At 36.8% G+C, this 25,489-nt stretch overlaps 1 protein-coding gene across 2 annotated transcripts in view; it reads left to right on the top strand.

The window, feature by feature from the left end:
* LOC138702107 (uncharacterized) overlaps positions 1 to 25,489 on the top strand; it is a 124,846-nt gene that overhangs the window by 89,912 nt on the left and 9,445 nt on the right. For both annotated transcript variants that reach the window (XM_069829684.1, XM_069829683.1), the window contains exon 2: positions 22,189 to 22,379. In XM_069829684.1, the coding sequence (XP_069685785.1) occupies positions 22,196 to 22,379 (184 nt within the window). In that variant the 5' untranslated portion in view covers positions 22,189 to 22,195. The remainder of the gene's footprint in view (positions 1 to 22,188; positions 22,380 to 25,489) is intronic.

Raw genomic sequence — 25,489 nt, 5'->3', positions numbered from 1 at the left:
TAATTGCAGTTACGCTGTGGTGAAGCGTTGCAGTGCATTTTAAATGGCATTAATCTTATTCGAATAATATTGCTGGAAACTTTTAGAATATGAGGGACACTTGAAACTAAGGGCCAGAGTTACCCCGTCTTCGCGTGAGTTATGAACTCTGCTGCACTAATTACAGCCGCTGCCTGAGCAAATAAGCCGCCGCCGCCATTATCGACGCTGGGGGCCATGCGAGCTTCGAGAACCCGAAAACACGAGGGCGAAGAGGCTCTACTTCTTTGGCGGCGTGATCAAGCAGAAAATTAGCTTTTTCGCATATTAGGCGCCCACAGCGCCGATATCTGCACCAACAACTTGTTGGTTTAACGTCCTAATCCCAAGTTGCTACACAGCCCACTAACATTCAGTTATAATATCAAAGTTCAACTTAAAAGGTAAGGCGTAGCTTTATACACGCATGTCACACACATATCGCTGGTTCGAGTACCGTCTAAGTAGTCTATAGGTCATATAGTCGGCACCTAATAAATAAATAAATAAACAAATAAATGAATGAATGAGTGAATGAGTGAGTGAGTGACTGAGTGAATGAGTGAGTGAGTGAATGAGTGAGTGAGTGACTGAGTGAATGAGTGAGTGAGTGAATGAGTGAGTGAGTGAGTGAGTGAGTGAGTGAGTGAATGAATGAGTGAGTGACTGAGCGAATGAGTGAGTGAATGAATGAATGAGTGAATGAGTGACTGAGTGAGTGAATGAATGAGTGAGTGAATGAATGAGTGAGTGAGTGAATGAATGAGTGAGTGACTGAGTGAATGAGTGAGTGAGTGAATGAGTGAGTGAATGAGTGACTGAGTGAATGAGTGAGTGAATGAATGAATGAATGAGTGAGTGAATGAGTGAGAGAGTGAATGAGTGAGTGAGTGACTGAGTGAACGAATGAGTGAGTGAATGAGTGAGTGAATGAATGAATGAGTGAATGAGTGAGTGAGTGAATGAGTGAGTGAGTGAATGAGTGAGTGAGTGAATGAGTGAGTGAGTGACTGAGTGAACGAATGAGTGAGTGAGTGAATGAATGAATGAGTGAATGAGTGAGTGAGTAAATGAGTGAATGAGTGAGTGAGTGAGTGACTGAGTGAACGAATGAGTGAGTGAGTGGATGAATGAATGAGTGAATGAGTGAGTGAATGAGTGAATGAGTGAGTGAATGAGTGAATGAGTGAATGAGTGAGTGAGTGTGTGAATGAGTGAGTGACTGAGTGAACGAATGAGTGAGTGAATGAGTGTGTGAGTGAGTGAATGAATGAGTGAGTGAATGAGTGAGTGAATGAGTGAGTGAGTGAATGAGTGAGTGACTGAGTGAACGAATGAGTGAATGAGTGAGTGAATGAGTGAGTGACTGAGTGAACGAATGAGTGAATGAATGAGTGAGTGAGTGAATGAGTGAGTGAGTGAATGAGTGAGTGAGTGATTGAATGAGTGAGTGAATGAGTGACAGTGAACGAATGAGTGAGTGAATGAGTGAGTGAGTGAGTGAATGAGTGAGTGAGTGATTGAGTGAATGAGTGAGTGAATGAGTGAGTGAGTGAATGAGTGAGTGAGTGAATGAGTGAGTGAGTGAGTGAATGAGTGAGTGAGTGGGTGTGTGAATGAGTGAGTGAGTAAGTATTTATTTTGCTAAAACATGTACAACATATATGGTCGGCCTATCGTCATAAAATACAAATTAAAATAAATGAATATTAAAAAAATTCTTCTACTTCATATAGTGGATTTACGATAAAAACTGACCATCGGATGTCGAGGTCGCGCGTTCGAACCCAGTGGAGGGGGCGAATTTTTAAAGTAATAATAAAATCCTTAAGGCTAAGTTATTTCGGTAGGATAGCAAGGATGTGACGGAAAGTTACGCGCGTTCTAGTTCAAATAGAGTCTACAGATCTGTGACACTGCAAACACTTCTGGTACTTGAAGTAAGAAATATAATTTACACTGCAGCATTGTTATGAAAATATAAATCGGATTCTAGCATTTTTGCAAAAATTTAAGTCACATATCAGCGCTGTTACAAAAATATAAACCGGAAATCAGACAGTAGCATTGTTGTGAAAAAAAAAAAAATATATATATATATATTTACTTGGTTATTTAACGACGCTGTATCGACTACTAGGTTATTTAGCGTCGATGGAATTGTGATAGCGATATGATATTTGACGAGATGAGGCCGAGGATTCGCCATAGATTACGTGACATTTGCCTTACGGTTGGTGAAAACCTCCGAAAAAACCCAACCACCTAATCAGCCCAGCGGGAATCGAACTCGCGCCCGAGAGTAACTTCGAATCGGCAGGCAGGCGCCTTAGCCGACCGAGCTACGCCGGTGGCTGAAAATATAAATTAAATTCTAATAATGTTGACACGGTATAAGTCAGGACCAAAGGTGTAACAAATGGACAAAGTTTGAAATAGTCCCGCTAGTTCTTAATAGATGGCACTATTATTGTGGCGGGTAAAAAGTTTGAGGAGAATGTTGATGTACATTATGTATAAATTATTTTCAAAATTGACAATATCAGCGGTTTCCCGCTAATCTAGTGTTTTTGCAATCATAAGAGGAGGATAACATTTTGAATTCTATAATGTGGGTATATTTATATAACATTGGCTGCACTGACTGTCATTTTCGCCACCTACTCTTAGAAGTAATAACTCAAGTCCCTGCGTACTGCAACAAATGCCCCCTGGTTTGTAAGAAATCAACAACTGCATCAAGAATTGGGAATTCTTCCACTAGAACAGTACATCCATTCAATGTCAAAATCTTTCTTCAACAAACTTCCTGGCGTTCCTCGAGCTGTGACATATAACATTGGAGCAAGATCTTGTCAGCCATCTCGACTTAAAAGGAAACTCCCTCAAGACATCCTTCTTAGTGATACTGACGACTCTTCATAAATTTAACACAGAAAATCATCATATTTTGTTCACATAATTCACAAAAATGTTTAATTAATTAATTTAAATTAATTAGAGGAGCCTTTAGAGCCAACCTCAGCATGATATTCTGCATGTGATATCCCATCATTTAACAGTGGTCTGTATAGCAAGTTTGCTGGTCGACAAATATTAAACATAAAAAAAAAAAGAAGTAATAACTAAAGAAGCCACGCTTACACGAACAAGTTATCGATCACTATCGATTAGTAAGGGTCAGATATCTTTGAAAGCCAGTGTAAACTGTTGTTCGTAGAAAATCGATTCGAAAAAATGCCTATTTCAAGAAATTCCCGTACCGTGTGAACGGGGCGCTAGTGTGTCCTTTGCACTGAAAGCCGCGCTATTTGTGAATGTATAATGTTCGTTCGACATCTTCAGGGAAATGAGATCGGAACGAGACTGGGTTCAGTCCCTGGACAACTAGTGTCGAAAAATTAAAACATCGTACACAAAATTGCAGCAGAGTGGCTTCATGGAGAACACAGCTTTACGCTGTTACATAGTTAAGATGCGGAGTATGATTTAGGGCCGGCAGCTTCATTTGTACATAGTTAGGGCGCTTTGAGGGCGGCACGCACCCCCATAACAGAGATCAGCGGGGGAATTCGAGGCATAGCGCAGTTCTGTTTACTGAACTTCGACCGAAGAAGTTAGCAATGTTCCAAGAAGGAAAGCCGGAGCTGCGTTCAATTAAGTACACTGTCTGCCGTTTTAATGATCAAGCACATTGAGTGAGGTAACATTACAGTTAACCATTAATGAACATGATTAAACGTTAGTACCGTGTGCTATTGTTCGAATACACACGGATCACACGTCAAAGAAATTAAGTGACAGAAATAGCGAAACTAAATAATTTACACACTGAAGAACAAAAAAATAAAACTGTTTACTTACTTCTAAACAACACTTAAAAATTAAAAACGAAAAACATTACTCCAGATCTTTATAGTTTATAGTTTAGGTTAAGTTATACTTTGATTTTAGTTTATAGAATGGAACAACTGGATAATACCCACGGCAGACCAATATCGATAGTCGACCCTACTCGCTGGCCACTAGTCACCGGGCCGTACCGAGCCGTATCAAAAAAAATATAATCGAAATGGTGGTAGTCAAATTCGCGACTATATTCTTAAATAATTCACTCCATTAGTCAAGTTCAAGGTTTTATGTAGTGCAACGGCGGTTTTTTGAATGCATTAAAAGAAAATGAAGATGTAATAAGATCATAAACTAGGTTATCACAAGGAAATTAACAGGAAAAAAGGTGTGTTTCACGGAATACCATTAAAATGACGGAAAGTAAATTTCCGGTTAATGTTCGCCAAAGCGTAAAGTACGTAATTATGACGGCGTTGCTGTTTTATTTCTGGCCTAAAGAAAAATACCTAGCCTTTTACGAAAAAAAAATTTAGGGACCATGAATTATTCACCGCTTTCATTATAGACCTATTATTTTTTTTATCAATATTACGAATCAAAAACTGTCATATTATATAATTTTAACTACTACATGGACGAATGAAATCAAGCTAACCTAACCAAAGCTAACCTAACCTAACCAAAGCTAACCTAACCTAACCTAACCTAACCTAACCTAACCTAACCTAACCTAACCTAACCAAAGCTAACCTAAGCTAAGCTAAGCTAAGCTAAGCTAACCTAACCGAAGCTAACCTAACCTAACCAAAGCTAACCTAAGCTAAGCTAAGCTAACCTAACCGAAGCTAACCTAACCTAACCAAAGCTAACCTAACCTAACCTAACCTAACCAAAGCTAACCTAACCTAACCAAAGCTAACCTAACCTAACCAAAGCTAACCTAACCTAACCAAAGCTAACCTAAGCTAAGCTAAGCTAAGCTAACCTAACCGAAGCTAACCTAAGCTAATCTAACCTAACATAACCTTCGTAAATGCAAGGCCTGTAACCGGAGCAAGAAGGGATCTCAATCATTTAATCTGCAATGTACACGCAAAAATAAATTCAAGTAAGGATCACGTCCCGAGCCTCTCATCTAAGGCACTCGTCATAATTTACTCGCAATATTTACGCAAATACACATTGTCGCTAACAGTGGTGCTATCTCTCAATAATGTTCAGAACGAAGGAGGTAGACAGAGAGAGAAAAAAATTTCTCCCGCCAACTACGCCACACACCAACGTCATGTTCTTATGTTGGTGACATTGTGTATTTACTTAAATTTGGTGATAAACGTAACGGCACGGTTCAAAGCGACCGTGCTAATTCTCCAGTATAGCGTTAAATTTATATTCCAGATATTTCTGTACTGTGTAAAAATGTTGGCACTTATAAAGTTAAGAGGAATTTTTATTAAAAATGTTCACATCCACAACAGAGTGACTATTACAAATATTTGATAATCTACCTTTGGGAACAGTTATTTCAAGTCTCCTAAAACATATTTATATATGCCCTATGTTCACAAACACTGTATTACAGAATGGATTTATGCAAGAAGAAGTAGCTAATCACCATCATAATCAAAAACCGTTTAGGTTCAGTTGAGCCTGTTCCTGTTTCTGAATTTAAATTTAAATAAGAAAAATATTAATCTAGATCTTCGTACAAGTAAAAAAAAAAATGTACCGTATCTAACTTTTTAACAAACCATTTATGAATTTACGTATGTTTTTGGAGAACAATTTTAAATTTAAATAGAAAATATTAATCTAGATCTTCGTACAAGTAAAAAAAAAATATACCGTATCTAACTTTTTAACATAACATTTATGAATTTACATGTTTTTGGAGAACAATTTGAAATTTAAATAGAAAACATTAATCTAGATCTTCATAGAAATAAGAAAAATATACCGTATCTAACTTTTTAATAAAACATTTCAGAATTTACATATGTTTTTGGAGAACAATTTTAAATTTAAATAGAAAATATTAATCTAGATCTTCATAGAAATAAGAAAAATATACCGTATCTAACTTTTTAACATAACATTTATGAATTTACATATTTTTGGAGAACAATTTGAAATTTAAATAGAAAACATTAATCTAGATCTTCATAGACATAAGAAAAATATACCGTATCTAACTTTTTAATAAAACATTTCAGAATTTACATATGTTTTTGGAGAACAATTTTAAATTTAAATAGAAAATATTAATCTAGATCTTCATAGACATAAGAAAAATATACCGTATCTAACTTTTTAATAAAACATTTCAGAATTTACATATGTTTTTGGAGAACAATTTTAAATTTAAATAGAAAATATTAATCTAGATCTTCATAGACATAAGAAAAATATACCGTATCTAACTTTTTAATAAAACATTTCAGAATTTACATATGTTTTTGGAGAACAATTTTAAATTTAAATAGAAAATATTAATCTAGATCTTCATAGAAATAAGAAAAATATACCGTATCTAACTTTTTAATAAAACATTTCAGAATTTACATATGTTTTTGGAGAACAATTTTAAATTTAAATAGAAAATATTAATTAAGATCTTCATAGAAATAAGAAAAATATACCGTATCTAACTTTTTAATAAAACATTTCAGAATTTACATATGTTTTTGGAGAACAATTTTAAATTTAAATAGAAAATATTAATTAAGATCTTCATAGAAATAAGAAAAATATACCGTATCTAACTTTTTAATAAAACATTTCAGAATTTACATATGTTTTTTGGAAGAACAATTTTAAATTTAAATAGAAAATATTAATCTAGATCTTCATAGAAATGAGGAAAATATACCGTATCTAACTTTTTAATAAAACATTTCAGAATTTACATATGTTTTTGGAGAAGAATTTTACATTTAAATAAATATTAATCTAGATTTTCATGGAAGTAAGAAAATATATCGTATCTAACTTTTTAACAAAACATTTTTGAATTTACTTATGTTTTTGGAGAACAATTATAAATTTACATAGAAAGTATTAATCTAGATCTTCATAGAAGTAAGAAAAATATATCGCATCGTATCTACCTTTGTAACAAAACATTTTTTAATTTATTTGAATTTACTTATTGTGATTATTTACTTAGTGATTTTCGGTAGAAAAATGTTACAAATTACAAGTTCGTCAGGGAATCATAGGCGTGTCACGGCATCTTGGACTATAACTGTGTACCAATCCCATGATAATCACGATGGCAGTGAGTGTAAATATCGCGTAAATTGAAAAATTAACAGTAGACCTATTGTTGTGTCTAAATTTTTGCAACGGAAAAGACAAAAGAGCAACGACTACTGAAATTTTGCATATTAAACAAAATTAAATGTAAGGAAATCAATATTATTTGGCCGATTTAGTGACACATTAACTGAAGATAACAAAATTAATAAATTGGAAATAAATATATGAATATGGAAACAATTGGAATTGGAACAACACACTTTCTGTCTTCTAGGAGGAGGCTTTCGTAAGTCTTCATCTGAAGAACTCAAAACAAGATAACTAATCATGATTTAGTTTACTATTTTTGACTACAAACAAACTTATTTCACTAATAATATATAATAATGGGTGAACGAAAAATTTGTAGAAACAATATTAGTAAACACTAACAAATAATATTATTAATTTCAGTTATGGAACAAGAGTTTGTGAAATTCACTAATAATATTAGTATTTTACTAATAATTTGTAAGTTTTTTTTCTTAGCATTATGCAATAGAAATATTCTACAAATTACAAATCAGAAGTAAATTTACTAATATTATTAGCTTATTATGCAACAGAACCCAGGAAACAAAATTTTGGGACACAATTGTAATTTTTAAATTTAACTTAAATTAGAACGAATTTGTACCTACCCAAATTCATTGTTCTAAATTTTCCTGGAAGTGTATAATCCCACTTTTAATAATCAAGTAATTAAAATGGAAATTTGTCCGGCGGCGTGGCCACACTGCTGTTCTTCATAACTTAGATAGACTTCTCTGTTGCCAGGCTACCATCTCATGCATAGAAATGTATCACCCCTGTCACTTCCGTTTACATCGGATCACAGGCAATTACATAAGTTTGCCCCGGCTGCAAGTTGGCTCGCACCGGGGCGCTGGCGCTGGCAACTCTGCGGAAAGGAACGCAGTCCGGGCATTTTTGCGAACGTGGCGGAAAGCTATGCGACGATAAATCTGCGCGTGTGTATCGTAGCAGATAAAAAGGAAACCAAATTACTCTCCGATCAGCAGTCTTGCTTTGATTAACAGTCTGGTCAGTTTTCATTTGCTGCGGAATATATTGCTGCATATTCCGTATCAGATTCTTCGTTAACTCAAGTGGTCGATTTTCCGGAGCTAAACTTGCATTACGGCTTGGAAGTAGAGAGTTATCTGTCACAGGGGCTATGTCAGTGTCTGCATTACCTTAAGGGTGAATTGTGACATAAATGACATTTTTTTATCGATTTAATAAATAGTACATACGTTTCTGTATTAAATACTGAAATATTTTGCTTATATGAAGGACCTAAGTGGTCTTTAAAATTTAAATACCAGTGACCAATGCTAGGAAGGCAGTGGCTTACTACTTCCTTATGGATATGGAGAACACTGAGTGCACTCTATGAAGGAAGATAGTACATAAATAGTACTATAACTTTAAACATCGTTTTCCGTAACTTACATTTTTCAATGCTTATGTACCTTTTTCTATCCAACCATTACTTACTTACTTACTTACTGGCTTTTAAGGAGCCCGGAGGTTCATTGCCGCTCTCACATAAACCCGCCATTGGTCCCTATCCTGAGCAAGATTAATCCAGTCTCTATCATCATATCCCACTTCCCTCAAATCCACTTCAATATTATCTTCCCATCTACGCCTCGGCCTCCCTAAAGGTCTTTTTCCCTCCGGCCTCCCAACTAACACTCTATATGCATTTCTGGATTCGCCCATACGTGCTACATGCCCTGCCCATCTCAAACGTCTGGATTTAATGTTCCTAATTATGTCAGGTGAAGAATACAATGAGTGCAGTTCTGCGTTGTGTAACTTTCTCCATCCTCCTGTAACTTCATCCCTCTTAGCCCCAAATATTTTCCTAAGCACCTTATTCTCAAACACCCTTAACATATGTTCCTCTCTCAAAGTGAGAGTCCAAGTTTCACAACCATACAGAACAACCGGTAATATAACTGTTTTATAAATTCTAGCTTTCAGATTTTTTGACAGCAGACTGGATGATAAAAGCTTCTCAATCGAATAATAACAGGCATTTCCCATATTTATTCTGCGTTTAATTTCCTCCCGAGTGTCATTTATATTTGTTAGTGTTGCTCCAAGATATTTGAACTTCTCCACCTCTTCAAAAGATAAATTTCCAATCATTAGGAGTAAAAATAGGAAATTTTGCACATAAGCTTAAAACTGTATTATCTATAATTTCCTGTAACAAAATTTTAATTTGTTAATATTTGTGACTTTTATACATTACAAAACTTAGCAAAAAAAGTGTTTCATACCTAATATTTTTTTAAAATAATATAAAGCCTAAATAAAATATTTGATTCCAGGGAAATGTTACTTTAGATATTGGTAACACATGTGCGAAGGTTTATTGGTTCAGCAAATTTTTAGAAAAAGATACATCATTTCTTAACTTTTTTAATGAAAAATTTGAAAAATAAAAACTTTTGTTCATAAAATTCTGAAAAAAAAAATGAAGGTAAATAAAACCTTGTTTCAAACTAATACTTAAAATTTCAAGATCCTAGGTCCAAAAACGTGAAAGTTACAGGAAATTCAGTAATATAATGATATTTCTCATCCGTCCCCACTTAAGGAGACACGTTGTGCCACGCTAACCACAAAACTGTGTGGTACGAAGCGTGGCAAAATACGTATTTTTAAAAAATGGTAGTGATAATTATGATAATAATAATAATAATAATAATAATAATAATAATAATAACAATAATAATACAGGTCTTTTGTTGTAACAGATAGTCGTATGTATTTAACAAAACGCGTTGAACTTCTTCAGAAGGCGCCAACTACTGAGAAATTAATACTAGACAAGGAAATGAGAGGCGACATTACACAAAGCGATCTTTGAGTCCTGCTCATTTTCCTATTTTTACTTCTTTCTTTCAATTTTCTTTTACTTCTTTCTGTTTCAGAGTACACTGGGCTTCAAAAGAAATGCCGATACGAAATTATATCGTTTTCCGAGGACTTTATCAAATATGACGAGGTGGAAAGCTATTTTCCTAAGATTACTTACTTACTTGCTTGCTTACTTACTTACTTACTTACTGACTTTTAAGGAACACGGAGGTCATTGCCGCCCTCACATAAGCCCGCCATTGGTCCCTATCTTGAGCAAGATTAATCCAGTCTCTACCATCATATCCCACCTCCCTCAAATACATTTTAATATTATCTTCCCATCTACGTCTCGGCCTCCCCAAAGGTCTTTTCCCTCCGGCCTCCCAACTAACACTCTATATGCATTTCTGGATTCGTCCATACGTGCTACTTGCCCTGCCCATCTCAAACGTCTGGATTTAATGTTCCTAATTATGTCAGGTGAAGAATACAATGCGTGCAGTTCTGCGTTGTGTAACTTTCTCCATTCTCCTGTAACTTCATCCCTCTTAGCCCCAAATATTTTCCTAAGAACCTTATTCTCAAACACCCTTAATCTCTGTTTCTCTCTCAAAGTGAGAGTCCAAGTTTCACAACCATACAGAACAACCGGTAATATAACTGTTTTATAAATTCTAACTTTCAATTTTTTTGACAGCAGACTGGATGATAAAAGCTTCTCAACCGAATAATAACAGGCATTTCCCATATTTATTCTGTGTTTAATTTCCTCCACATGTAAATACGACTTTTATAACACGTTCATGTTATTATTTAATATGACTTGATTTTAAATTATTCACATACTTTTATTTTACAACATTAATTGAGAATATTTGTACTACACGGAAATAGTGAAACTGCAGTTTGTATTGTATTCCACGGCCTTCCTTATTATCTATGAATACTGCCATTGTTACAATCGATATATACGGCCAGTTACGTTTTATATTTATAGCTTTTGAAGACATACACGAAAAATGTGAATGATGCAATGATAACAGAGCAATAATAGAGTTTATATGCAAAGCCTTCTGTGTATCTCTATTTCTATTGCTTCCTAAGCAAAGTCCTCGTAACACGATAATATTTCAAATCGATAGCGACTTCGACTCGGCATTTCTTTTGCAGCTCTGTGCACAAAGAGAGCAATTCAGAATTCGTTGTTCCACGTGTCTCGATTGGCACTTCATTAGCAGATCCTGTTCAAAGCCGCATGAAGCCCGCTGATCAACAAGTGTCGCCCAGCAACGCTAGGCTACTCAGTGAGGCGCGTTGCGTTACAACCCCTATAACATCCAATCACTTTGACTTTATTAACGTTACTTTTGTCCGTATTCACAAAATAATGACAGGGATTCGAGTCTCGAATCAACTCTTACCGAGAACTTTGGTGAATTCATTAGTCTAAGTACAGGTAGGCCTACAATGTTTCAATAAGTGCACAGCTCACCTGTTCCTCCCCGCCTGGATCATGGCAGGAGTTCAACTAATACGCCAAGTTCTGATATATAGGGTGAACCGTAAGTAATGTCATTAACAGGACTAGGATTTTGATCACTTATAAATCATTAAAAAATGTCCTAAAACAATGCATTTATGATCCAAAAATCTTTTAAAAATACTCTAAAAATTGATCTTACATAATTGGCTTACTAGGAAAAGCGGTTTTGTACTACTTAATATTTAGACTAGAAATTAAATTAAATTCTAGTACCAACATTTAAGTTTATCTAATTTTACATAAGTTTTTCCAAGTGGTACACTTTAATTAATTATTTTACCTGATGTAGTTACATGTAGTCCACCACAAGGCCACTCTTATCCGGAATTAGCAGGTGTAGAGGAGTCTATATTGAAGGGGTGGTTGGACTGATCCATTACACGGGGTGTACTACGTTAAAATGGCAATATTTATGTAGAAAAACGATTAAAATATTATACAAAATATTGAGTATTAATGGACAAAATATGTAAAGAAAATATCAAAGGAAACAAACATTATTTTACATTAATAATTGGGGATTTATGGCCAAAATTAAATGAAAATGCCTAAAAAATGACCGAATAAAACAAAAAATGCTCTTATGAGTTGAAACAGGCAAAAAAATACAAAAATACCCTAACAAATATGCCTCAGTTTATCACATAACATATAAATACTAAAGCGGCTATGGTTCTGGCTTACTAGAAAAAAAGATGCAATTTCATCAAAATCCTAGCCCTAGTCATTAATTTCACGGGGTTATTCTTTGAGATATACTGGGTGTTCAGTTCAAAATGTGTCTTGGCTCGCTGTATGCCGTCATGTGGCTAGCTGATGAGCCTAGAGAATTCAATCTTCCTACACTTCCGCAGCTCAGGTGTATAATCTAAGAGGCAGAGAAGTTGCCTAGCAAGTACGGCGTTCATTCTGAAGAGTACTTACCGATACGTACGGTAACGCCGGTAGTGGCAGGAATGTCAACTGTTTGGAAATACGTACTGTCGGGATATGGGGAGAGGGTTAAGACGATTACTTACGTATTTGTTGACATTAACTTCGACGGTCAACATGGACACGGAGCATTTGATTTGTGTTGTGGAATGTTACCGTACGCAACCGATGATAACAAATACCCTGCGTACGACTTGCCGGCGCAAAACACAGTTCGAAAGAGGTTATGGTAGCACACAGACCGTACAGACCGCCATCTGTTGCTACGACGTTCAAGTTATACCGTACACGTTCTCAAGTTCAGATTGAAGAACGCCTTAAATAATAGGCAACTTCTCTAACATATATGAAACTCGCTTCAAATCGGTGACCCAACAACAGTGACGTCATGACACACTTTGAAATGAACACCCAGTATGTAAAAAAACATTTCATACAATTTTGCTCGTTTATCACTCCTTTTCCAGATAAACACTGTTTTATATTAAACATTTCATATCGTGTTTTGGGAAAGTCATTGATTTAATTCCCAATATGCTCAGTCAATTTAAGAGAGGAGTGTATTATGATAATAAATGATTGAAAGAATTTTAGTTTTGTCCTTTAAATGTGCAGAAATTTGATCCGAACAAATGTAACTTTTCGTACTGTAAATTAATTCTACAATGTAACATTTGTTCGGATCAAAGATCTACACATTTAAAGTACAAAACTAAATTCTTTGAATCATTTGAAGGGTTCAGAACCATACTGGGCCAAGCGCCATTTACTAAAACCGTAGAAAGCAAGGGTTAAAATTAAGTTATTACCATAATTTAATGCAAACATATAGCAAATAGTCCACACCTGTGGAGTAACGGTTACCGCATCTGGCCGTGAAACCAGGTGGCCCGGGTTCGATTCCCGATCGGGGCAAGTTACCTAGTTGAGGTTTTTTCCGGGGTTTTCCCTCAACCCAATATGAGCAAATTCTGGGTAACTTACGGTGTTGGACCCCGGACTCATTTCATCGGCATTATCACCTTCATCTCATTCAGACGCTAAATAACCTAAGCTGTTGAGAAAGCGTTGTAAAATAACCTACTAAAATAATTATAATTATATACATATACATATATATACAGCAAGTAATATAAAGTATACACATTAAAACTACATGATATGTCAATCTTCATTAAACTATGGTATTCACTTAACTTTAACCCTTGCTTTCTCCGTTTTTAATAAATGGCGCTTGGCCCACTATTGCTCTGAACCCTTCATTTATTATCATAATACAGTGCTCTCTTAAATTGACTGAGCATATTGGAATTCAATCAATTACTCTCAAAATACGCTAAAAGGAATAAAAAACGAGTACAATTGTATTACACTCTCAAAGAATGATCCCCTGAATTTAATTTGCCTATTGGGTATTACTCATGGTTCGCACTGTATAAGTTATGTTTAATTTCTCTGTCAATTCATTAATCTAATGGCCAATCATAATCTTAATGACCATCGTCTTCATCATCATCACCGTCACCATCGTCAACACACAAGGCTCAGGAGCCTTGATGTCCTGTCCTGCGAATTCAGCAATGAAATTGTTCCTGATCTATCCATCTTATTCTAGATGTTTCAAGATTCACGTTGAAAGCGAAAAGTGATGCTTGGCAGAAAATTCTATACCTTTGTATGAACTTCTGTCCTGTCCATTCACAGGAATCATCTGCTCTGTTTATGTATTCATGGATATCGTTTTCTAAATGATCAAGATATAAAAGCTCAGCGTTTAATAAACCAGCCATATTGAATACTTCTGTCCTAACAGAGAGTTAAATGATTTAACTGCATGAAATTGGGCAGTTAAATTAACATGGGTTTTAACAGCCTGTTAGTATTAACAGTAGTTGAAGAAATGCTTCAACTGTTAAGTTTACAGTTAAAATGGAATAACACACTGTTATAATTCAACAAAGGTTGAAGAAACCGGGCCTAATCTCATTAAATCTATATGCCAAGGAGATCGATTCTAAATATTTCAGAGAAGCGTCGAAATAAATTAAACTCACTAAAGAAATAAAAATATGCAGGCACTAGGGGCATCAAATTTGTTTGATCAATTTTCTTCATTTTTCTCATAACTTGTAATTTTGACTTAGGCCAGTTTTGAATCCACTTCTTCAACTGGTTTGCGTCTGCCACAAAATATATTTGTGACAACTGAGAGTTGTTATTCTCAAAATTTGTTAGAGCTCCTTCAGTGGAGCAACGTAGCCCGGAGTGAGACGAGTGGCCAACAGGCTTGGAGCTCACATATTTAGTTCTTGCAGCCCCGAAACCCTTGCAAGGACGCGTTTGCGTACCTTTTAAATTTTGTCCTCCCAATTCTCCTCTTTCAATTCAATTCAATTCAGTTGTTATTCTCAACGGACAATCTGGGAACGAACCCCTATCTCTGCAGTTAAGAGCCCTCAGATAAATGACGATTAGTTCCATAAAAAGTTTAATACATTTCATCAAGAAAAAGTTTTATTCAAGCACTTTTCATATCATCAAGCAGAATAAATTGCTATATTAGGTAAAGTATGTAACTTTAGTAGTTTAGACTTTCTTACGTTCGAGATATTTCTAGCGGTTCAGAAAAAGAGAGAGAGAGAGAGAGAGAGAGAGAGAGAGAGAGCAGGACACTGCACAATGCGTAACTGCATTAACCAACTTATAGTGGACTTGTTGATTTTTCAAAAGGAAAAGTAACTCAATTCCTTTATTTCAAGTCGTCAATTCTGTAACTGGATTGTCTCCATTTTGCCACAATCTGTTCCTTCCTTGCGGTCACTTGATTTTTAAGTCTCGTGTTTCACGGATATTACGTCATTTCTTTTACTTCTATCTACAAATTCAGTAATTCCATTATCTTCCATTTCATTGTTACCGTCTGCCGATTTCTTGCGGTCAGTTGGGTGTCTTGTTCCGTCTAAATTTAGCCTACTTCAAAGTAATTCAGTAAGTAGATTTCACTTCTTGAACCAGTTTTCGTAACCCTTTACCGATCGTTCCAAATAGATTCTTCTGCCTTATACCATCGTCGCTGTAATTCTTTCTTTGTTCAGTCTGTAAACCCATTTTCATGTGCTACGTCTTTGTGCACCGAAAGAGCTTTAAAAGATCGTTTGACAATTTCTTTAAAAAATTTATCTCCTTGGGCGCATTTCTTCTCCCATCCAAGTGGCACTTAACGTATGACGTACAAGCCATCAAATGCTGATAATAGGGCCTGTGCTGAAAAATCATATCTCAAGACATCTTAGAACAATAATAATAATAATAATAATAATAATAATAATAATAATAATAATAATAATAATAATAAATCGATCTTAAATTTTTACTGCTAACAGAAAATGTATAAAAAATCTGAAAGTTAGAATTTATAAAACAGTTATATTACCGGTTGTTCTGTATGGTTGTGAAACTTGAACTCTCACTCCGAGAGAGGAACAGAGATTAAGGGTGTTTGAGAATAAGATTCTTAGAAAAATATTTGGGGCTAAGAGGGATGAAGTTACAGGAGAACGGAGAACTGCACGCATTGTGTTCTTCACCTGACATAATTAGGAACATTAAATCCAGGCGTTTGAGATGGGCAGGGCATGTAGCACGTATGGGCGAATCCAGAAATGCATATAGAGTGTTAGTTGGGAGGCCGGAGGGAAAAAGACCTTTAGGGAGGCCGAGACGTAGATGGGAGGATAATATTAAAATGGATTTGAGGGAGATGGGATATGATGGAAGAGACTGGATTAATCTTGCTCAGGATAGGGACCAATGGCGGGCTTATGTGAGAGCAGCAATGAACCTCCTAGTGCCTTAAAAAGCCGTAAGTAAGTAAGTAACAGACAATGTATACATGAACCATGTAATGTAAATGTGATTAAGGGAGCTGATGGGTGAAATTTCTACTTTCTATATTTTTCAAGCTACGTCCTAGATTTTTTTGTAAACATAATCACTGTGTGACAGATAATGATGTGGTGAAGTTTAATTTCTGTGAGTCAATTAGTTTCTGAGTTGTTAACAAAAATATTTTGAAAAATGTTCATATTTAAAAAAAAAATGTGTTGCTCAATTTTCCAGTAAAATGTCTGAAACTCTTTTTTGCGAGACCAGTGGCATATTTAGAAAAAATTTATCCGAACAAAATAATGAAATTTTCGTTCCGAAAAGGAATCTCACAATGTTACATTTTGTTCGGATCAAATTTCTGCATATTTTAAGGACAAAACTAAAATCCTTTCAATCATTTATTATCATAATACTCTGATCTCTTAAGTTGGCTGAGCATATTGGGAATTAAATCAATGGTTTTTCCCAAAATACGCTGTGAAATTTTTCATATAAAACTATTTTTTTTCTCTCGAAAAGGAAGCAAAAACGAGCAAAATTGTATTAATCTTTTTTGTTTAAAATATCTCAAAGAATAACCCTTTGAAATTAATGGCATTACTAACGGCTTACTCTGTAGCTATATGATTATGTTTGACCCCTCTATCATTACGTTTCAAGTTCGTTTTCTTCCAAAACAACGCCAATGCTTGTCTAAAAGTTTGTGTTATTGTGCACATTACTTGAAAAGTCACTCAGTCCGTAGACTGGTGGATACGAAAACTAGCACAGTCCTTTATAAAAATGGACTGAACGCGTTTTGGAATCACGCTCTTCAATTGTTTGGTGTCGTCTTCGTGATAATTATTTTTTATTTTTGAGTTCATCTCCTCATTGAGTGATTTACAGTAAGTTAGGACTGGAATGGTTAAACAGTCATAGAAATTTCCATTAGCTTCTGGTAGCTACGAGATGTACAATAAAATTGTTAGAAAATAAGAACCTATTTTTATCGTATTAAAATATCAATTTTTGTTTTCCACCTGTGCTTATCTTAATATTAAGATAAGCACAGGTGGAAAACAAAAATTGATATTATAATACAGTGAGCTTATCGGCATCTCCAAAATGAAACTATTTTTATCGGCTAAAATCTCATTAGCTCTAGACTTTACATAATCACCTAGGCTACGAACAAAAGAGAGTCGAAACGAAAAATGTTAAAGGCATTTAATGAAAACAGCCATTCAACTTCTTACCTGGCCATGCATATCTAACGCCGCGCCGTCTCTAAGCAACAGGAAAGTCAAGATCAGCATTAGCATACTGCACGCCTCCCACCCCTGCTATAGCGCGTACGTATCTTCCCACCTCTGAACCAATCTTGCCTTCCATCTCGCGATCGCTGCTCTTTATTTCTGAGCGCAGGGCCCAGGGGGATGTTATCGGGTGTCTGGCACGCTGTAGCCTGCGAGCCCCTTGGGTCTCCAGCCGGTAATCCAAATTGAGTACCGCAAGTCAGTTATGTTCCTTCAGCCATACAATCTGGATCAGCTCCGCCTCGGTCGGGCAGACCTTTTTGCTAAGAGGCGTAACGAGCCGTAATCGATTCCCCGTTGTGGATACCTGCCGGAGGCTGTGCGGACGTCTTCCAGCGTGCACCGACTTCAAGCCCACAAACTAACTTTTAGGACAGTAAAATCCTTAGTCAAATTTCAAAATAAGTAAAAGAATACGTCAGCTTGGAGACAAATTATCAGCAATTTCTTCGTCCATATATTTAGGCCTAAAGCTTCGTAGACATTCTTCCTGCTGATCCTGTAAGAACACAGTGTACTCTAATCTCAAATCGGAAAAGAGTCAAGATGAAAGAAGAGCAAGCCAGGTGAGAGAAGATAAGGGGAGGCCAGGGAAGAGAAGGGTAGAGGAAGCCAGGGAAGTGAAGAGAAAAGAAGGGAAGAGGAAGCCAGGGAAGTGAAGAGAAAAGAAGGAAAGAGGAGGCCAGGGAAGTGAAGAGAAAAGAAGGGGAGAGGAAGCCAGGGAAGTGAAGAGAAAAGAAGGGGAGAGGATGTCAGGGAAGTGAAGAGAAAAGAAGGGGAGAGGAAGCCAGGGAAGAGAAGAGAAAAGAAGGGGAGAGGAAGCCAGGGAAGTGGAGAGAAAAGAAGAGAAGAGGAAGCCAGGGAAGTGAAGAGAAAAGAAGGGAAGAGGAAGCCAGGGAAGTGAAGAGAAAAGAAGAGAAGAGGCAGCCAGGGAAGTGAAGAGAAAAGAAGGGAAGAGGAAGCCAGGGAAGTGAAGAGAAAAGAAGGGGAGAGGAAGCCAGGGAAGTGAAGAGAAAAGAAGGGGAGAGGAAGCCAGGGAAATGAAGAGAAAAGAAGAGAAGAGGAAGCCAGGGAAGTGAAGAGAAAAGAAGGGGAGAGGAAGCCAGGGAAGTGAAGAGAAAAGAAGGGAAGAGGATGTCAGGGAAGTAAAGAGAAAAGAACGGAAGAAGAAGCCAGGGAAGTGAAGAGAAAAGAAGGGAAGAGCAAGCCAGGGAAGTGAAGAGAAAAGAACGGAAGAGGAAGCCAGGGAAGTGAAGAAAAATGATAAAGATAAGAAGAATTACATGTTTATGAGAAACATTGGGAGTAGTAGTGAAAATGAAATTACAAGAAATGAAAGAAAAAACAAATATGTAATGAAAAGTAAGAGATGGCTTTAAGAAATATGGAATATAAGGATGGGGAATGGCAGACGAAGTAATACAAAGAAAGGACAGAGGCTGTTTCCTTTTAAGTGTACAGATGACACCAGAACGCTTGGATGATAGTTGTGGTTCGTTTTAATTTTTCATTAGAAAAATAATGTGAAAATTTACTAATTGTAATTAATCATTTGTCTAAAAAACCGCGAATCATTACTATTCTTTTCTTAATGTATTCAACTGACCTGATTCTTAAAATATGTCTCGCATAAGAAAGATTGTAACGAACATCTTCCGTTAAAATAACTTTGCTTGCATAAACTACATTTGCAGTTCGAATTATTCACAAGTTCACTACCATGAAAAGCAACAATAAGCTCAAAGACCTCAAATTCCATTTTCAAGTCTACAAAATATTTTGTATTACACTTCAAATATTATGTCAGTTTGTATGATTCTCATTGCCTGGACATCAATGCATGATGCGATACTGGCAAGTTCTTACGTCATGTTTGACATGCAGTATCTTTTCCTCTATAGCGGTACTCATGCATTAATGCAGAGCTTTCTTGTACCTTTCCACTTGATTTTAAATGTCCAAAACTAAGCAGGAATCTACATGGCAGAGGGCCTTGGAAATGGCAGAACGTCTGCCTTCCATCATCAACATAATCCTGCCCTCAGGAGCAGGAAAGCAGATTGTTTTGATTGGAAACAAAGCTCAAGAGGCTTTGTGAATGGAATTCAAAGATTGCTCGACTGCGGGAACAGACGTAAGTCTTCTCGAATAAAAATCAGTTTCTAGAAATCTCGTGTTCAGAGTGTGCGGCTTCCTGGAATTGACATATGCTGTGCTCTTTTTTAAACCAGATATTATGAAAATTTTAAATTCAAGCATGACGAATTAGGTATCTATTTTGGTCCGTAATTTCTGCCGTGATGTATGTGACAGTTAATTTTATTGATAATTACTGAAATACGAGCCTGGGTAATTAGAAATAATATTCTGCTGTGCTGTATTAAAATTAATTATTGCTGTCAGCGAGGGCTGTGGGATGAATACAATGTTTTGCGAAACAGTTCGATCTCGTCTCTACTGAAATATATCCCTGAGAAAATTTTTCTTACCAGACCCAAAAGAATACAATGAGTTATTTTATGAAATGCTGTTAGAGTATTTTAACTGAAATTGTATTTATTGTCATCATTTATTCATACTTTTCTCTCCAAGGGCAGGTCCTTCACTGCAAACCCAGCATTCCCCAAATCTTTCCTATTTTCCGCCTTCCTCTTAGTCTCCGCATATGATCCATATATCTTAATGTGGTCTATCATCTGATATCTTCTTCTACTCCGAACATTTTCCTCGTTCACCATTCCTTTCAGTGCATCCTTCAGAAGGCAAGTTCTTCTTAGCAACTGAATCAGCCAATTCCTTTTCCTCTTCCTGATCAGTTTCAGCATCATTCTTTCTTCACCCACTCTTTCCAACACAGCTTCGTTTCTTATTCTGTCTGTCTATTTCACACGCTCCATTCTTCTCCATATCCACATTTTAAATTCTTCTAGTCGCTTCTCTTCACTTTGTCGTAATGTCCATGTTTCTGCCCTATACCATGCTACACTCCACACAAAGCACTTGACTAGTCTCTTCCTTAGTTCTTTTTCCAGAGGTCCGCAGAAGATGCTCCATTTTCTATTAAAAGCTTCCTTTGCCATTGCTATCCCCTTTTGACTTCCTGGCAGCAGCTCATGTTACTGCTTATAGTATACCCCAAGTATTTGAAGCTGTCCACTTGCTCTACTGCCTAATTTAGAATTCGCAAGTTTACCTCATTTATTTTTCTTCCTATGACCATGGTTTTCGTCTTGTTTGCATTTATCTTCATCCCATACTGCTCACAGCTGTCATTTCGCTCCAGTAGCATATTCCTTAGTATCGTCTCCTCTTCTGCTAACAACGCTATATGATCAGCTGTTAGGTGTAGCTATTTATTTGTATTAATATCTTTAGATTATCTCTGATTTATTTTCCTTACTAGTTACTTTTGTTGAATTATGTTGGCAATAGTATGAAGTAATATTTCTATATGAAACATCATGTAATAATGTGCACTGCTTTCTATGATATACGTGTAAGAAACGCAGCTATTCAATCTGTTTCAATGCCACCACATTCCTGGACACACAACTGGATTTTTGTTAAAACATAATTACCCCCCTTCTTCAATATAAGAAACAAATTTATTGGACATTATACCTGATGTTCAATTTTGAATGAAACTTTCGATGTATGTGTGTGTATATGTGTATATATATATATATATATATATATATATATATATATATACAGTACATTATATATGCTATATATAGGCATATCAGTGCTTTTTTTCTGGAAAAAAGTTTACCGGAATTCTATCACTCGATCACATTATACAACAAAAACGTAGGTTTAAAAATATTAGGCCTACATACCTTATATTACAATACGTTGCAAACGGCGCTCATCGATTTTAAGCATAACGGAAATTTTGCTATTTCGAGCTATAGTTTCAGGATCAATAACGGAAGATGGCAGCACTAGATTGCACGAGTTACTTTTGTACCAACGATAATAATGAGAAAATATAAACTCTTGGACTCGGCAGTGGCGGCAGTTTTAATTTTCAATTTTTGCTTGTAAAATATATCTCGTTGGAATTTGTAATGGCAAAAGGTTTACCGGAACGCGTTCCGAACCGTTCCGGCTGAAAAAAAGCGCTGTATATAAGTATACATAGGCCTACATCGTTCACCAATAATAGTCAATGTCAGTATCAACAATAGAAGATAAACAATAGTGCCAGGGGTGCCAATATAATTTCTCCCAGAACAACAGATATCTTAATGAGACAGCGGATTTTCGGTCTCTACACGTCACGTCCCTTGGCGTACGGAGGGAGTGTAAGAAAAAAGATCTATGGGACAAAAAAATCGATATAAAGCTTACTTTGTTTTGTTATGACATAAAATCAATTATCATCGTTTTAACGTTGAAAGAAAAATGACATTTCACCAACATCGTCCCCCAGATCTTCAGCGATGCTCGTAGTGCACAGCCTGGTCTGTGTTGCAGGTCTGCGATGCTGTGGCCACTCCTGATCCTGGGCTGCGTGGTGCTGGTGACATCGAGGCCCTCGTCTTCGACAGCAGACCAGATCTTGGATGACGTCACATGGCGAGAGCTGCCAGCCATGCTGCGCCCACAGTCGTCACAATGGTTCTCGCTTTATAACAACCCAGAAAGCCCGGGACCGGGACATTCAGGTAATCACGGGTCCTGCTAACGTTGCAAACCTGGACCTCTGTCTGTATCCCATTCTTCAGATCCTGGATACAGTGTGGTCTAATTTTAAACACCCTCTCTTTAAGGTATTCCCACAGACAGAAATCAGCGGCTTTGAGGTATCATGCCTAACAGTGAAACAAGCGGTTCTGGGTTCAAATCCCGGTTGGGACAAGTAACCTAGTTGTGGTCTTTTCCGAGGTTTTCCCTCGACCCATTAAGAGCAAATGCTGGGTAACTTTCGGCGATGGACTCTGGACTCATTTCGCTGGCATTATCACATTCTTTTCGCTAGATAACTACAACAGTTGATAAAACGTCGTAAAATGAATCAATTTGAAAAGTCTGGGGATCGGGCCGGCTAGTTGATATCGCCAAACCAAGAAATTAAGCGTATGTCTCTGGCACTATGGGCCGTAACTCCGTCTTCTTGGAACCACACGCCATCTCTGTTTAGCGCATCTCTGAATAATGTCTGTAACATTTATCGACCCTTTCAACCATTTACCGTAGAGTAATAACTTTCTCATTTTCATCTTGAAAAAAGTAGGGGCCAATGATGACACTAGCAGAAACAGCACAACATATGGTGACTTTTTCGCTGTGTATTGACCGTTCATTGTTCACAAAGAAGCTGTTAGTTTTAAACCATATTTAGACTGCATCCGTGGTTACATTGGAAAAGCAATTGCAATTCATTAAAATCTTTGTGAGTTGATAAAAAAGTTGAATCATCAGCATAAATAATTGATTGAATATCAACATTATCACATAAATCATAACGAGAAACAGAAAGGGATCCAAAATTGAGCCTTGAGGCACTCCGTAAATAACCAAAGTGAAATTAGAAAAAAAAAAACATTATTAACTTCAACTTGTTGGCTTCGGCCACTTAAATAAGATTAAAAAAAACTATACTCAATATTATTAATCCCACAACATTTTAATTTCATTAACAGTAGGCCTATATTTATCTTGATGAACACAATCAAAGTCTTTACTTACATGAAACAGAATGGCCTCAGTAGAACCCTTTTCTTCAAACATTCTTAATACAGTCGCTACAAAATTGTTAATTGCATTCAGAGTAGATGAACAGAGATAGAGGAACAGAGATTAAGAGTGTTTGAGAATAAGGTTCTTAGGAAAACATTTGGGGCTGAGAGAGATGAAGTTACAGAAGACTGGAGAAAGTTACACAACACAGAACTGCACGCATTGTATTCTCCACCTGACATAATTAGGAACATTAAATCCAGACGTTTGAGATGGGCAGGGCATGTAGCACGTATGGGCGAATCCAGAAATGCATATAGAGTGTTAGTTGGGAGGTCGGAGGGAAATAGACCTTTGGGGAGGCCGAGACGTAGATGGGAGGATAATATTAAAATGGATTTGAGGGAGGTGGGATATGATGATGGAGACTGGATTAATCTTGCGCAGGATAGGGACCGATGACGGGCTTGTGTGAGGGCGGCAATGAACGTCCGGGTTCCTTAAAAGCCAGTAAGTAAGTATTCAGAGTAGATCGATCTGGACGAAACCAGAAGCTAAATAGGAATATAATTGACAACGTGATAAAATAAATGAAAGTGCCAGATGTAGCCTCGATATAATGAGAGACTGCGTGTCACCATGGCGACAATGATGTTAATTCAGTACGGAAACAAAGCTGAAAATAAAAACAACATTGCAGGCGGTTATGTGTGGATGGCACAAAGTTTAGTTCGGTGCATGAATGGAAAGAATGCGTGACGAAATCATTTCCGCCATGGAGAGCACTGATTGATTTGCAGTGCGAGCGAGCGGTTGCCTAACAGACAGGCGTGTGGTCCGCGGACTAATGGAAACTGCTACACGTGACAGGAGGTGTGACTTTTTCCATTTCATTTCATAAACCACTTGTTGCCGCAACTATATTTTAAAGTTTCCACCTACATTGAAAATTGCTTCATTCAGACATTTCCTGCTTTTGAAGTTCTCAGAGTACCGAAGAACGGGGCCTATTGCTCAAAGCTATGATGTTGTACATTACAAGTTACTGATGAAAGTTCCTGTAAACTATGGAGTTTTAGTTTCCTGTTACGCAAAATAATTGAAATTTCTTGTAGATTACCAAGCTGTTTTCATAATACTGGGAGGGGGTTAATACTAGGAGGAAGAAGAATAAAGTACGTAAATTTTGGTCCACACCTGTGGAGTAACGGTCAGCGCGTCTGGCCGCGAAATCAGGTGGCCCGGGTTCGATTCCCGGTCGGGGCAAGTTACCTGATTGAGGTTTTTTCCGGGGTTTTCCCTCAACCCAATATGAGCAAATGCTGGGTAACTTTCGGTGCTGGACCCTGGACTCATTTCACCAGCATTATCATCTTCATCTTATTCAGACGCTAAATAACCAAAGATGTTGATAAAGCGTTGTAAAATAACCTACTGAAATAAAATAAACGTAAATTTTGCTGATGATATGGCGTTGTTACCAATACAGGAGACGATACTAAGGGATATGCTACTGGAGCTGAATGACAGCTGTGAGCAGTATGGGATGAAGATAAATGCAAACAAGACGAAGACCATGGTCATAGGAAGAAAAATAAAGAAGGTAAAAGTGCGAATTCTAAATGAGGCAGTAGAGCAAGTGGACAGCTTCAAATACTTGGGGTGTACTATAAGCAGTAACATGAGCTGCTGCCAGGAAGTCAAAAGGAGGATAGCAATGGCAAAGGAAGCTTTTAATAGAAAAAGGAACATCTTCTGCGGACCTATGGAGAAAGAACTAAGAAAGAGACTAGTGAAGTGCTTTGTATGGGGTAGAAACATGGACATTACGACGAAGTGAAGAGAAGCGACTAGAAGCATTTGAAATGTGGATATGGAGAAGAATGGAGTGTGTGAAATGGACAGACAGAATAAGAAATGAAGCTGTGTTGGAAAGAGTGGGTGAAAAAAGAATGATGCTGAAACTGATCAGGAAGAGGAAAAGGAATTGGTTGGGTCACTGACTGAGAAGAAACTGCCTACTGAAGGATGCATTGGAAGGAATGGTGAACGGGAGAAGAGTTCGGGGCAGAGGAAGATATCAGATGATAGACGA

Source organism: Periplaneta americana, chromosome 6 (assembly GCF_040183065.1).
Source record: "Periplaneta americana isolate PAMFEO1 chromosome 6, P.americana_PAMFEO1_priV1, whole genome shotgun sequence".
Taxonomy (NCBI): Eukaryota; Metazoa; Arthropoda; class Insecta; order Blattodea; family Blattidae; genus Periplaneta; species Periplaneta americana.
Note: the sequence above shows the minus strand (reverse complement) of the source record. Positions and strands in the feature narration are given on the sequence as shown.